This window comes from Anas platyrhynchos, chromosome 4 (assembly GCF_047663525.1).
Source record: "Anas platyrhynchos isolate ZD024472 breed Pekin duck chromosome 4, IASCAAS_PekinDuck_T2T, whole genome shotgun sequence".
Taxonomy (NCBI): Eukaryota; Metazoa; Chordata; class Aves; order Anseriformes; family Anatidae; genus Anas; species Anas platyrhynchos.
In genome coordinates this window covers 38,034,368-38,050,646 of record NC_092590.1, presented here as the reverse complement: position 1 = coordinate 38,050,646, position 16,279 = coordinate 38,034,368, and the positions used below count along the sequence as shown (strand labels likewise).

General features: G+C 43.1%; 1 protein-coding gene across 15 annotated transcripts in view; it reads right to left on the bottom strand.

Moving 5' to 3' along the window:
• Positions 1–16,279, bottom strand: part of ZNF827 (zinc finger protein 827) — a 163,867-nt gene that overhangs the window by 71,214 nt on the left and 76,374 nt on the right. For 14 of the 15 annotated variants that reach the window (XR_011809081.1, XR_011809080.1, XM_072037410.1 and 11 more), the window contains 2 exons: positions 6,349–7,359; positions 1,707–1,879 (listed from right to left, as the gene is read on the bottom strand). Coding sequence is in view for 13 of the 15 variants with exons in the window: in XM_072037410.1 (XP_071893511.1) it covers positions 1,707–1,879; positions 6,349–7,359 (1,184 nt within the window). In the remaining 2 variants the exon portion in view is untranslated. The remainder of the gene's footprint in view (positions 1–1,706; positions 1,880–6,348; positions 7,360–16,279) is intronic. The other variant, XM_027456689.3, reaches the window with a different exon arrangement.

The following is a 16,279-nucleotide window of genomic DNA, read 5'->3' as shown; positions in this document are numbered from 1 at the left end:
TTATAATAAAAATAAAAGACCAAATACTGGGCAACTAGTTTTATAAAACAATCTTAAGACAACATGGACTTAGTTAACGAAGGGGTTTATGTTAGGAGCACACAAGGGTTTCAGATAGCCATCAACGTGACAGCACTCAGAGACAGTGAAAAAGTCCCTGATTTTCTCCAACATCCTATCTATGAGCTCCTATGGAAATTACCATGTGAAAAAAGGAAGGAAAACAGGCCTTCAACCTGTAAAAAATAATTCCAAAAAGGCACAAAAAGCAGAGATCAAGAATTTCTGCAGGGAATAATAGAGATGTCTTTCACAAAGCAGGGCACAACAACAGGTCTCCACCAAGGAACAGGAACCTTTTAGGTGGTTCATGCCTCTGTGCAGGTTGTCAACAACTGAAAATAAAATAAAAAAAACTTTCCTATTATGTTTAGTTCCTCTTCCTTCACGTCTTCTACTTTGGAGGGTCATCTGAGCCCTCCAGTCAACATCAAACACCAAGTCCCGAAAGAAGTAGTTGCAAATACCAAACCTATTTGTACTTGACAAGGATCAGCACAATACACTAAGGATGTCTGGGAACAGTGCACTGATTCTCACTAGGAGAGGTAAGGGGTGAGCCTCTGACTTTGGGGGAATGTTTTCAGACCTAGCAAGGACCTGAAATTCAACAAGATCTGCTGTTGTGATCAATGGAATCATCTGAATTCATACTTAAGTGAATGGTTACTCAAGTCTAAACAAAGTGAGACTCCTGTTTAGTGATCTCAGATGTTGCAATAGCTTATATAAAAGCTGAACCAACTTTCCTGTGCCCCTCAATACCACTCTGGCACTCTTACACGCATTTGCCCCAATAAACAAAATATTAACCATTATTATGGTTCACTGTTATTATCACAGCCTGAGTACATTAACCAAGGTAACTCTCTACCCTTCAGCGTCTTCACCCATGGATTGGTCAGGTACCAATTTTTACTTCACCAAGTATGCCCTACATTATACAAGACCAGACACTTCGTATCTTGCAGCCATGCAGTACTTCAGCTAAATTCAGCTAAAGAAACTTCGGTTTCTTTACATTTTTGTATTTCTCCATATCAACATGAATGTTGCTTCCTTCAAATGGTCACCCTCAGTCTGAATCTAAAGCATAGGCTGAGTTAAAAACATTTTTTGAACTTGGCAAAAACATTCAAAACCAAAACATTACAGAATAACCTGTTATTCACTCTGCTTTGGATACTTCACTTCTGAAGCACCTGCAGTTAAAAATCACAGCATGAAAGAAGTTCAAACCGCAGAGTAGCAGGCCAAGTTGGTGTACTCTCTTAGTGCAATGCAACGCCAGGCAGATCCTAGCTCGCAGCCAGAAAGCAGCACTGCTATGTTTGCATGGTGTCGCATCCCAGCTACCACCCCTGCATCTGGTGGTTCCAGGTCCCAAACTCAAACCATCACAGACAGCTTGTGCTGCACCTTGTGCATGTAACCCAGGGCGGCTTCCACATGACATAAAATGGCAAGGCAAGGAAAATATTTTATTTCTTTACCTCTTTATGGTGCCTTTACTTAAATAAACACATAATTAGTAGTACAAACAATGACATTTTCTTCTTGCAGATGCCACTGAAATAGGTTTGTTGTGCTATCATTTTTTGATTGACACTTCAAGTGTTTTGAATGTTAGTAAACACTTCCCTTACCTTCATGTGTGATTTGAGATTGTCCTTGCGGGCACAGCGAAATGGACAGAGTGGACACTGATGACTTTTCAAACCTGTATGAATCACCATGTGCCGTTTCCAGTAACTCTTCCTCTTGATAACCAAACCACAGATCGGACACTGGAAAGGTTTTCCTCCTTCTTCTTCTGAGGCTTAGCAGAAGGGGGAACAAAAAGAGAGGATCCTTTACAGCCACTTGTCGAACACTTTCCCCTTGTAAACATACTCAAGATACCATTTTTCAATGCTAGTATTTCATCTGCAAAGAGACACATCAGTTAAACAACAATATGTACCAGAAATTTCAGTTCCTCCCCGTGCATGTCTCTTTTCCCGTTAATCTAGTTATTCTCCCTCTAAGAAAGGTCACCATAATTTATAAAGGTTAATGCCCCAAACATCCTTTGGCTAATCAGTAGGGGATGCTACTCTGTCTCACCTGGTCCTAATGCTCCTTATAATTTAACTGAACTGAGATGGATGTCTCTCATAATCATCACTTTGCAGCCTCATTTCCTATCAAAGGCCAGTGTTAGTAGCGTATGGAAAATATGCTCAACTGTGTTCCAAAATGATCCATTCCCATATCTGATCGATCGCCAGGTGGATATGGAGGATAGAAAACAGGAGAATTCACAGCTTAACTGCCAAGCACGCCAGTATTGCATATCAGATATATTTAACTCCAGAAGCGAATGATTTCATAACCCCTGCTGCTGAACTTGTTTAGCTACGGCTCGAGCAGATGCTGCCGCAACTTCAGCCATCAGGGGTCCTAGAGCCATGGGCTTCCTTGTACTCCTCTAGTTACCAGGGCATTAAATCCACTGCCTTCACAAATGTTTTCACTCTGCTTTACTGCCCAATTCACCTACACTAAGAAAAGGATTTGGTGGCATTTGTCAAGCAAGTATGGTTACACTACTGGGCATGGAACCATCTCAAGGTTGATGGAAAGAGAAATTCCTTGCTGCGGACTATACACAACCATCCATCCATTCATTCTCTCACCACAATTTCCTCTGCTTATTGTAAAGGTCTAGCATTATGACAGAATTGGAAGCCCTTTTTCCTCAATATAAAAGACAGACTGTTTTCAAATATCCAGAGCTCAGTGATGCCTACCCTGCTATTTGGAACTCCTCTCAAAATATTTCATCTCATTATTATCAGTTATTTCCTACTGATAAGGATAGAGCAAACACCAAATTCCCTCCATGAGGAACTAAGTGATAAAAACCACCAGAAAGATTTATCCTATCCTAAAAAAAAAAATAAGTCTTGCTATTAGGTAGGAAACACAGACACTGCAATTCCACTGATCACTTACTCATTATGTAAGCACAGAAAAGGACACGCTGCCAAAGCAGGCACTTCTGCAAGTTCAGAATGTCTACTTGTGAAATTTTCTATCACACTCACCGTATTATCAAATTGTTCCCCTCTGACTTTCTATGCAGGAAGCCAAATTCAATGCTATAGTTACTTGTGTTTCACTTTTTTATTATCTTTACTTACACAAAAGGCAGCAGAAAGACAATCCACAGAAAAATATATTGGTAGCACTTTCTACCTACCGTTTCTTTTCCTTCTATTATATCTTTTCCCCAGCCTCTGGTTATCACAAAAGATCCACAAAAGAAACATGTAACAACCTTTCTATTACCCATTTTCCACATCATTAAAAATAAATCTGCAAACAAGACCAATCAATAGCAATTTAGCACTTTGCAAAATACGCAAAGAACTGGACCGAATGCCTGGGACTTCATCAGTAACAACGCCAATTAATGGTACGCGGGATTTACATCAACCCCCTCCAAAGCTCAACCACATTAGTACTTTACTACACTACACAAATCTTGACATAAGAAAAAAAGGGGGGGGTTCAGCTTTTCTTTTATATTGATGTGTATTTTATGCCACACGCTGTCAATTAATTGGAAGAAGTGATTATACTGAGGACAGAATCAGGCAGTGTTTCCCCCCAAAATTTCAGGAACAGAATTGCAAGAACTGCAGGCAAAAAGTTATTACCAAGCAAGTATTTGGTCAGTATAAAAAAGGGGGGGAGGGAGGGGTGCTGCCACCCACAGTCTTTCAGAAATACCATCAGAATTTTAGCAGAGATTACAGACTTCCTTTAAGTTTGACCCCAAACCCATGAGCATTTAATTAAGTTGGCAAAACTAATAATGTCATTAAAAGTTAGCCTTCTCTGTGCCACTTCAGCACAACCTGTGCAAGCCAGGCTGAAGTTCACCCAGCCCAACTTGTGGTATTAGAGGTGATGATGTTGTAATAAGCCACAGCTCCAGCGTGCTTGCTGCCTGCATAACTCTGACCAAAATGCTCAACAAGGTGGGCAAAGGAGCAGCGTGCGTACGAGCCTCCACCTTTGCTGCTCCTTGCTTGTCAACATCTAATTAATCTCGCAGCGTATTGATCTTATAACCAAAGCTAGATGTTGCTGGTGGGTAAGTAAAACAGATTCATAGCAACAAAGAAAACCCAACAATGCCTTCAGTGTTCCAGGTATGAGAGGGGAACAAAACACCTCTCAGTCTGTGCCTACTGGGAAAAGACGTCTAACTCTCCGGGAACAAGCCGAAACCCCTGTGTTCCCAGAAGCAATCAGACACACAATAACAGATACAACGTTATTAATCTTTACTAGTTAAAGAAAAATCTTTTCTTTGCTTCTAGTGGCATAATGTAGGTGTAAAAGGATCTGGGAGCTTGTGATGTTTATTTTCATGGCAAATACAGATGCTCTGCTACGCAGCTCAGCGCTACAGAAATCAAGTCTCCAACCAAAGGTCATTGCTTAATGACTTTTTTGCAGGCTGCGTTCCTCCACAGCCAAAGGAACCAAGGAGCTGGGCTTCCCACAACCAACATCCACACACGCAAACCAACCGCTTGCTTTTTGTTTTCAGTTAGTTAATTATTTAAAAGGAAAAACTTAATTGCGTATCAGAAAACCGACTTAGAGGAACTTCTGTTATGAACATGACACTATAAAGTTTGCTCGGATGCCAACTGGCATTGACCCAGTGCATATAAACTGAAAGGAAACACCCTTCCCCTTGGGATGCTAGCCCCATATATTACAAAAAATGAATAGTTGTGCCTTGGTTACCAAGGACCTGAGGCAGTCAGCCCCTATTGTTATCCTTCAGCAGCACAGACCGCTTGGGCCCTCAGCAAAGAGAAGAGTTGCTAGGAATTTGCTGCATCAGAGCTAGTTTGCAGAGCGCTGGTACTACCAGCACACACGCACACCCCACAGCATTCCCCCAGAACAAGCTGCACGGACAAATCCCACAGTCTGTTAGTCAAACACAAAACCTCGATTTTACTCCAATCATTTATTTCTCCCTCGTAAAAACTTCTGATGTGAAGGGCTTTTCCTCCAGCAAGAAACAAACTAATAAGTGCAAATAAATTTCAACCTTACCCCTTTCCTATCCATTGCTGCCCTTCCTGTGTGAAGGCCAATCTTCATCAGAAAGTTAATTAAATTAATGCCCACAGCCGCACTGGTGTAGCCAGTGTGGGTGTTCCTAGCCCAACACAAAAGGGTCTTTTTTGGGTTTAGCTTCTATTACTCTGGAAAGGCCTTAATCTAAACCAATGGGAAGCTCAGGTCAGACCCGTGCCAAGCCTAGCTTGCCACCTCAGCTGCCTTGGCAAAACGCACGGGCACAGCGCTTGCAGAACACGTGTAGCTCACAGCACCCTGCAGGATGCCCCTGCAGGGAGAACAGGGGTACCAACGTTTGAAGCCTGGATTTTCTACCAGAAATATGAATCAGTGACGTGAACCTTTTATAAAAGAGATGAAAGAATCTTGTTTTCCCATATTTTGAAGATGGATCGTTTCAGTTTTCATGCCTGGCCCACTGGTTCTTCAACGCTTTTGTTACCAAGACTATTTCTTCTTATTCCCTATAAGCTTGATTCCTTGAATGCCAACAGCTGGAACTGGTGGAGGGAAGGCTGTAGTGTAAAATGGTTCTTGTTGAGCTAAATTGGAGAAATGCAGTTCACTTTTTTTTTTTTAAATGACAAAGGATTGTAAAAGACCAAACATGTGAGATTTGTTCATGCTGCTGCAAAAAAATTTAATGAAAAGTGGCAACATAATAATATACTCTGGTAAATTAGGACAGGGTAGTAAGCGATTATACAAAAGTCCATTTGTGATAGAGACAGCAGGAGGGAGAATTCTCCCTTGTCCAGTATTTCAAAAGCACTAGTTTTGTATATGCTCACTGATACCGTGAGCTCCCTAACAGGGATTCTTTGATCTTCTCCATTAAATATTTTTGTGGACTTATTTTGAACTTGGTGAGGGGGGGACATGTCATTGTATGAAATACAAAAAAAAAAAAAAATACTGAACTGTACACTTAAATCTTTCAAAAATGGAAACATTTGTGACAGTGTGGTCCTCAACTGGTATTTTAAAAAGCTTTTCTACTGTTTCCCCAGAGTACCTAGTTCTTATTCTCATAATAGGTGGAATCAAAACAACTCCAGACCCATTGAAGAGATGTTATATAAGTGCACAGCAAAACACACGCACTCTACTCAGTTGCTCCAACTGTATCCATACCTGTACTAGTGGGTTTGGATGCTCTTCCCTTAGGGACTGGCAGTAACAATAATTCCAAAGACTGTGGTGGAGTTGCTTTCTCTTGCTTCATCTCTGAAAGCTGCAGGGGATCCTCAGCAACCAGTGATTTCTTCTTCTCTGCCAACAGGGTGCCTGCAGCCCTCGCAGCAACCTCCTTGAGTAGGGCAGCTGAAGAGGTCATGGAAGCCAGAGAAAGGAAAGAACTAGCTGGAGGCGGGTGCTCCTGCCCAGGAGTCATGCTTCTTTCACTCACTTTCTTTGATAAAGCTGCTAATGTGGAGCTGGCTGACTGAGAACTAAAGGGTGAGGAAAAGGATTCAAATCTTATCGTATCTTCAGTCCTTGAAAGAGATTTGTCCTGCAGAACAGCATTGGCTGCAGCTTTCAGCTTCAGGATAGCTGAATCGGGGGACAAACCACAGGTGGTGGAGGAGTTTGGCAACCACTTCCCTTGATTCCATATGAAGTGACTACCTGCATTGTACTCGTCACTTTGTTCCTGCTTCTCAGCTAGCTTTCTGGCAAGAACACTTAGCTGCTGGGCGTGATGAGCAGGTGGAGAGAAGGAGACATTTGAGCCAAGATTTACAGGGGACTCAACTCTGCCATTGACGGTTACGGCAGCATCCAGCTTGAGGGAGCCAGCCTCCAACAGCCGCCTCAGGTTACTGCTCAGTGGCTTATTTGGACCTGGAGGTTCTTCCTCACACAGAGATGACACATCAGGAGAGAGGTGCTCTTTGCTCTGTATCGTGTCTCTTAGTGCCTCATTTTCAACGGTCCCTAACTCCGCTGCGTTGCTGCTAGGAGTTGCACTTCCCAAAGAAGTATCTGGGGAAGTGGACTGCTCCTGGATTCTGTCCTCAAGAGACAACTTAAAGTTCTCCTGGACTTCTCCATAGGATGCTTCTGAAGGAGTCTCTGAAGAATTTCCAAACCAGCGTTCCTCTTCACTGAGCTCACCTTCCACCTCTTCCTGTCTGGTACCATCTGCGTGGAACCAAGAAAAACAGTATTACTCCCAAATCTGTGCAAAGTAACTTCTTAACATGCAGTACGTCTGGCCTCTGCATGACCCTTCTGGATGGCCACCTAACATCCCCCTGAAGTGAATGGACTTGGCCTCAGCCTGGACTGAGTGACCAGGAAAAAGTTTTTTGGCAATGAACAAGGGTTTCTTTGAAGACCAAATTAAGGAAGCCTATCATCTTTCAGCCAACATTACTAAAACAGTTAAAACTGCAACAATACAAGTATACCACATGTACTAAATACCACCAGGGCACCACTCATATTTACTGATAATTATTTTATTATCAGTACAGTCTGCATGTCCCACAAAGTATTATGAACTCTGTGTACAAAGCAGGGACTTAACAGGCCCAGAAGTTATTGGATACTTGAGTCTCAGTACTGAGAACAGGCATGCATGCCTTCAAAAGCAGATCAGGTGTATAGCTACTCAAAGGAGTTTCTTCCAGTGACTTTAAATCTCAGCCCAATCTTGCAGTGACCCCTATCTAAAATATAAGACAATTTGTACCAATAATGCACAGTTCATTTCTGAACAGCTGAAATGAGTAATGCATGAATGCAAACTAAGGGTCTCATCTCTCCACCTACCTAGGAGAGGAATATCATACACACCAAACTAATCTTTGGGTTTTATTTTTTCTTCTTACATAGACACTACTTGCTTTCCATTCACTCACCACTCCTCATTAAAGTTTTAAAGACTACCCTAAACTGAAGTTCGTTTAGCTGAAATTATAAAGGAAAAAAAATGTGTTGGTCTCCATGCAGTTAGCTACATTTTCTCTTTTGGGTAACTGCAACACATCTCATCTCTCCTCAGATCTCACTGGCAGTGTTTACAGTGCTGTGACCCCGGATTGCTCTTCTTCCTGATAGTATTCAAATAATAGACATGACCAAGACTTTTTTTTTTTTTTTTGCAGATCTTGTTGGCCAGTCAGAACATAGTCAAGAACAACAGCAATGCTAGGATTAAATTCATGTTATCGTCTCTTGCCAGATACCTCTCACATTTCTTCTTTCAGACTCAGTGTCCCTAGCTACAAAAGAATCTTTGTAATCATTGCACAGCAAAACAAAAGGATTTAATAGAACCCTCCACTGACATCCTGGCAATGAGCCTGCATGATACGTACTGTACCTATGATCAGGTATTATTCCCAGATTCCATATTTAATTCCGGCAAATTGCAAAGCTTGGAGAGAAGTTGATGAGTAAAATTTCAGATTTATGTTACTGCTTTGATCCAGTAAATTTAAGAAGGAAAAACCTAGCCACTTGCATAAGTGTAGAGATACCAACACGCACTCTGAATGTTGCATACGATACAAGGAATAGGGCATCAGAGTAAGTTCCTTTTACTCAAAACCCATTGGAATTTTTTCACCAACATTTTAAGACCCCACACTAAAACAACCCATTTCCTCAGATTACTATTTTGCACAGAAGTGGGTTAGCATCTTTCCTATTCAAAGCAAATAAAAGCCAACCAAGCCCAAAGCACTTATCTAAAATTATTCTGATACTTTCCAAGGTAAGATCACAGATGCAGCAGTGTTCACAATAGCAGGCCAACACCACCTACCCTGAAATACAGCAGACGTGCTAACCAGTCAAGGCAGCACTCCTGCAGGTTGCAGGAGAACTGCAGGTATTCCCATTTCATCTTGTGAATGCTGCAAAGTAACTCGAGGCGTGTCGTCACAGCTGGGTGCAGCCAGATGAGACCTGTCCACTCATCCACGTTTTTTGTTCACTCAGTCAACAAAAAACTACAGCTTGAGAGCTTAATTGTACATGGCTACCAGAAGAAGTGGGTTTCTGCTTTAGAGAAACTTCCAACTTACTAAACCTCCAAATTTCTCTGTTCCTGGACGTGGACCTCTATTGCTTAATGTTGGTAATGTTTCCTAGTTGCAACCAGTCCTTTAAAGAACAGTAAAAAGCCACCCTTCTTACAGATCCTGTTCATTCTACTTGCACTGGAAATGAGCTCTTCCTTCTCACCTGTACCTGTTGTTGCACTAACCATAAAAGTAATGTTGCACATACTTTTTTGCTATCTATCCCTCCTCTCTATGGCTGACACCTCACGAAATACTCACAGTGCTTGAGGAGCAGGATGCTGGCAAATTGCTTGTAAAGATGCCCTGCAACTACAAGAGCAACTACATCAGGGCAGGGCCGAGATGCAGCTTTCTTAGGCAGCAGCACAACTACGAAACACCTTGAAAAAGGTACTGAAGGCAGGGAGGGCAGGAACACAGCTTGGATCGCCTTTCTTTTTCCAGACATGCACGTACCCTGTTGGTCTTGCCTACATAAGGGCAGCCACCAACCGATCACTGACAGGGAGCAGCAGCCACGAAGCTCTTTTCTTTTTCACTTACAGGCTTGCTACCAAGCCCAGAACTTCCCTCCCCCTTGGGTAGCGCAGGGAGAGCTCCCCCTCCTGTTGCTCATCTACCTGTACCTCCTCTGGCTCTCAAAACTTCAGGCAGTCTGTATAAAAAAGGGAAAAGTTTCCTCTGCAGCATCTCCATCCCAAAAGCCACACGTTGTTTTTTTTTTTTTCCCATACAGTTTCTTTCAGTACCTAGAAAGCAGACCTCTAACTGCTGACACAGTTCTAATTTTCCTCTTCTCAGTAATTCCCTCAGTTGCTGCAGTACCAAGCCCACTGCATTTTGAGGCTGTAAGGTTAATGCTGAAAAAGCCAGCATCAGTGTCTTATCATGAACTCAGTCAAGCCTCCTTTTAAACACTAGTGAATTGGCTTAGAAGCATAACTGTGAAGCCTGGCAATTTCATTTCTAAGCCAAGTTGCCATTCAAGGCCTTCGGGGCAGGACTTGAATTCACATCCACTTTTGAGCCTGTGAGTTTGAACAAGCTTGAGAACTGCCGGGGCAGCCAGCCCAACCCATCAACTTTCATACGAGTTCAAAACAAATAAAAGCTCTCCCCAGATCTCAGAGGGTTCATGGGACACCAGACCACGTTCGTCTGAAGTGGGAGCCAACCTCCACGCCTGTCAAGAAACTTTAGCTGACTTTCAGGTTTGCGGCAGAGGATCTGCATGCCATGGGTTTTTTCCCTTTGCAACGCAACCAAGGATCTCCAGTGAGGAGTCCTTGAAGGGCTGGAGCAGACTTGCAACACCGCATTTAGGTTTCTTCTTTCTCCACCGTGAACATACCAGTTTGTTATTACAGAATTACTTACAAATGTTCAGCTACAAACATCTCGTTCCTATTTAAGACAGAAATGCTAAATGTGGGTAAGAAACCACATGGAAATTGCAAAGCTGGAAAAGGTAACTCAGGAGTTAGGGGCAAACTCTTACTGACTTCCTTTAGAACAGGACCGGGCTGGGAATCCCGCCAACATTTACCAAGTAACTGCTCATCAGATTGCCTCTTCTCCACATGATTCAAGAGTCAAAACCTGTCAGCACTTCTCTCTCCTGACTTCCATGACTGGAGGGAGATCTGCTTCCCAAACTGTTTGTCACTGGCAGGGACTGGTGGAGTTACAGGTCTCCTGCATGCTTTGGGACCACCCCATCGTGCTTCAACCGGGAGCCTCAAAAACATACTTCCCAATCCTGCCAGCATCAGCAAAAAGCACCAAAATAGTGCTGGGCCGCTGATGCAGCCCAATATCAAGCAATCTCTGGCAAAGCCACAGCTGTGTGCAAAAGCACTCCTTGAAGAAGTGCCAGCTTCTCGCACTCGCCCACTCGTCTGCTTGTTTTCAAATACGGAGAAGTTCTGTTTCCACTTCGAGAGATCGGTTTGACAGACAAATCTGATCGATCCTAAACTACGCTATTTCGCTGTTGTGACCATCTGCTTTTTGACGTAGAGTGGCGATTAGAATTTGACCACGATATCAATAAAAATGTAAATATTAACTGCACAAACTACTTATCTCTGCAAACTGGAAAAGACAAACATGTTTGTTGATTTAAATACTGAGCCACCCAACACAAACGCTGAAAGCTTGAACTCTACCTAATGAAATGGACACCTGCCATTCATGAAACTGGCAAGTGTGAGAGGATTCACAGGTCCAGTTCATATGGACCTGGAGTGGAGAAATATGAAGGCAGCAGAGCAGATGCAGACTACGCAGCGCAAGGAAAAAGTAAAGGTCTTCAAGGCATGGCACTGAGTGACACACGTGGTCAGTGAAAGCAAAAGCATGACTGCAAGAACACCATGGGGACCACCACAAATTATCTGAGAAATGGCCACTATTAGGCAACCTACCCCAAAGAGACTGAATTGGCATGTTAAGAGGGACGTAATTTCACTTTAATCAGCAGAGCAATGAGTAAATTACAGAACTCCAAACCAGAATTAGTGCTGCAAACCCATATGCTGTAGTGATACTGCACATACGGAAACCGTAATTATCAGATTACGGAACAAAAATTACAACAAGTATGAAAGAAGGTAGAAGTCAAATCACTTCAAAGAAATGCTCACAGGAAAATTGTTGATGAGATAAATTAGGGAAGATTGCCCTAACTTCAGCAGTTATATTTCAAGAAACGTCTGGGAATCTCCAGGACCAGGATTCACAGTATTAGGACACCTCGTTTTTATTACCTTGTGTCATGGTTTCGGCTGGGATTGAGTTAGTTTTCTTTGTACAGGCTCACACAATGCTGTGTTTTGGATTTTTGATGAGAACAGGGGTGATAACCCACGGCTGTTTCAGCTGTTCAGCCAAGCACTTTGCTGCCTCTCGTGCTGCCTGGCCAGCGAGGGGGCACCGGGAGCTGGGAGGGGACGTAGCTGGGACAGCTGGCCCAGGCTGCCCAGAGTTTTTTCTTCCATGTGCAGCTTTTGCTGTACCTAATAAGCTGTCTTTTCCTCCACCCCTGAGTTCTGGCTCTTGTATCTTTCAGATTCTCTACCCCATCCCACCCAGGGAGAGTGAGCAAGCGGCTGGGTGGTGCTCAGCACCCTGCCAGGGTGAAACTGCAACTTCTTGGCATCAAATACCTCAATCTATATGAAGATTTCAGGTATGACCATTCAAGTTTGCCTCAATCTAAAGAAAGTTACAATTGCATTCGTTGGCTATGAGGCACCCAAGTCATCTTCCTAGTTCATTGCTCCAACTCGCTTGTTTCCTCTCTGATATTTTCTTGCCCCTGCAGCTTTTGTTTAGCCCAACTAAAGCTCGATTGAGCTAGAAGTATAAGCAGCAGTTTAGCAGCATAACTTAATCCCTCTTCATTACCTATCATAAATCATTTTCTATATTATTTTATGCTAAACACTCTTCCATAGCCTACTCAAAGAGCTAGGATTGAGTGATAGGTCTGCACTGGGGAGCTGAGGAGCTCTGCAAAGATGCCTAAAGAATTTAAAAGGTCACATTAAACTTAAATGAAGCAGTAAGTCGTCCGTAAGGAGTTCTGGGGAACCACAGACTGACTCAGGTGAGCAATCAGTTTAAAGCCAAGTAAATAGGCAGACAAATAAAAAATAAAGCAGAAACAACACCTGAGTGATCCAGAGTTTGGCCTCGTGTGAATTCTCTCAAGAACAGCAAGAAAAGGGGGGCGAGTGAGGAGAAGCAGCAGCTGAGAGCTGGGAAGGCATGGAATACTGTAAAAGGCGTCACGGATGAGGAAGAGGTGAGATGGACTGTAAACTGTTGTGCTCCTATTCAGCCTCCAGGATGGCTTCAATTAGCACCAGAACACATCAGATTACCACGTCCTATACTTCTCCCTCCTCTCTCCTTTCTTAGATCCCCCTATCAAGGATTAGGGATTGGGCCCCGGGCCAGTTCTGGCAGCCCATTTCAGAATATGCTCGCTTCACAGGTGGGGCAACCCAGACACCATCATGACCGTCACCACCAGCAAAATACCCAAACGAGTTTTGATGAGTTTCCCATCACACAATGGCAGCATGTTCAGGAAGAGAATGCAGGTCCACCAGGTCTCTGTTTTAGCTCTGCAATACTCAACCAACGTAAGCCCTTTAGAAGTGGAGTACATAAAGATGCTCGCTTCCTTCGGCTAATCTGGGTAAGCACCTCTGGCACAGGAGCCTTGAAATTTGCCAGAAAGTGGCTGCTAGTCACGCTGGGCAGAACAGCTTTAGTGGAATATGGACAGTCAAAGACATACTGGAGAAGCTCCAGGATGAAATTAAGAGGAGAGGAACTTGAAGTCCTCACTGTAAACAGAATATTCAACGAGAATGAGCAGTCACAAAGGTGTCATGGCAGAATTTAGTGCTGACCAGATAAAAGAATGAAGGAGCTGAAGGCTGAACACAGTAAATACCTTAGGTAAACCATACATACTGCGTAAGCACATCATTTTAGCAACAGAAAAAAAATAATTACAAGAAATCACTCCCTAATATCCTATCACTTTCTAATACACATTGTCTCTGGCTGTCAGCTTCACAGCAACCCTTGCTAATTTCACAACCAGGTCCTACTGAAAGCAACGCTCACAGGCCTAAAAATGGCAGTCGTATCTGGGGAGTCTATTTTGTGGTATGCTATATAAATCACTAGGTCCAGCTCCCCACAAATTACCGTTTTTGTATTCAGACTGCCTTTTTAAGCACTTCAATTCGTGTATTTTTCTTAATTTCTTTGGGCTCGACAAACTTTGTGTGTTCCCACACCCACCAGACTATGTTGGTGTGTAGTCTGTAGCACTACTTCAGAGACGCTGGGCACACTGTGCACTGACATCCCTGCCTCTAAAAGGCATTTACAGCTACATTTGATTAGACTATACATCCAGAGCAGTAGCACCGTTGATTTTTCCCATAGGGATGCTTGCAAGAAAATCATGATTTTAATAAAGACACAAAGGCCTGCCTTAACTCCTTTTATTACATCAACAGCAGCAAATAAAACTTAGAAGTCACGGTTACATAAACAGTCATGTGCTAGAGTGCCCTCGGTCCCCCATTTTCCCTTCATGATTTCTGTGACCTATAATAGGTAAGCAGCACAATAAGTCACTGTCCTCTTTCAACAGAATTTCTGGCTCGCTCGCTTATCAACGGGATGATTATTCAACTCTTGACCTCATCACAAAATGGTTTAGCAGCGTTGCTGGTGCTTGAACCAAATTTCTCTACTGCAGGCTGACCCAGAGATCAGCACAGCTGCAAGAAGGAACTGCCAAAAAGCGATAACTCCCCTGTGCTGTCCTTCTCCCCTGTGTTTTAGATGTGTGAAAATACTCACACAATTAGACAGGAAAAGAAGCCCTAGGTAGGACTCTGTATTTCATCTCCACATCTTCTAAAATAATGATTTTCCTAACTGGAGGGAAGGAGAAGAGGGGAAAAGAAAGGCACAGCCTTTAAAGACAGGACATATATCCTCTGCTTTAATCCCTAACTTAAAATGGGTTTAAAAAAATCCACTTGCGAGAAAATCCCAGAACATTCACCTAGCAACTTCTCCAGCACTCCTTTTTTAAAAAGGGCTCCAGGATGAACAAGATAAGAGAAAGATGAGTTAATTACCTCACAGTATCTGAGACTCTTTGGGATGCTTTGCCTGTGTGCACAAGCAACCGTGAGTGCCGAAGTACCACGCATCCAGGTTTCCCAACCACTAGCCAACAGCTGCAAGTCAAAATGCACGCACAGCGCTTCCCTCTCTGAAACAGGATCCAGGTGTTACGGACTCCAAGGAAGAAGGGAGGCAGGATGGACTATTGAAAACGCTTATCACAGACAACGTGAAACTGGCTTATTTCCTGTCCCTCAAAGGAGAAAATTTTGTCATAGATGGGAAACAGACAGTGACCTTTTATTTTCAGGCTAGGCCCCAGAATAAGTGTGTCAAATGGGTTTTGTTACCCACCAAAGGGATCCTTCTCTTACTAGCTAGATGTTCATGAAAGAGGACAGAAATACACGGTTTCTCCCCAGGTGAGCTATTGCTACTTGAGAAAGGTTCTCCTGGCTCTTGACTAACCACAAGACAAGACATCATAGGGACAGCAAGTCTGATCTCCCCTAAAACATCAAGCTATTCAGAAGATTACTGCTAGTTCTATGGACATTTGACACCTTGCCTCCAAGATTCATGTTCTTCTGTTCTAGGCAAGAGGTTTTAGTTGCTAGCTGTAGGATCAGTGTTACTGGAGCGTTGTTTCCACAGGGATTCGGAGATTTAAACAACAAGCAAACAGCAACCTAACAACCGCTGACACAAGCTCACAACTGAAAGAGCAGTGGTCCTGTGCCCCCTCTCACATTTGCTCAGTTCTTTGACTGCTTGGAGAGCCAATTTCAACTCTGCCAAGAAGCTGGAACAAAACTAATATGAATGGGACAGGAATGGGGAAACGGGAATGGATTTGGTGGCCTGAGAGTATTTATATTAGCCAGGAATATGAGCCACCTATCTCCTGAGGTCCTTTATGGTGCAAAGCACATCATGCCTTGCCAATGAAAAATACCAGAGGATTCTCTCTCCCATCCCAGATCTCCCCAGTGTAGTACACCTCTCAGGGAGGACCTGGCCGTTGTGGTCAGGATGGCCACAGTAGGCAATATCATGGAGGCTGCTTCAGAAGCTCTATCCAGGACATCTGTGGCTGGGTTGCCCACCAAAGATTGTTCTGAGACTAATTAAAACCACTCCTCTCTAGAACTTGGTGGCAGCATGTTCCTGAGAGAAGAAAAGCCTGAAAGACATAGAAACAGTATCTTGATAGCAAGGCCTAGTAATCTGCAGCCCTGAAAAGTAAGTGGGCAGAGAAGTATGTCTCATTGTTATACATGTATATCAATGATACATGTATACATACTATGTATGTGTGTATACTAATCTACATTTATTATTATATATATACTATATAAGTC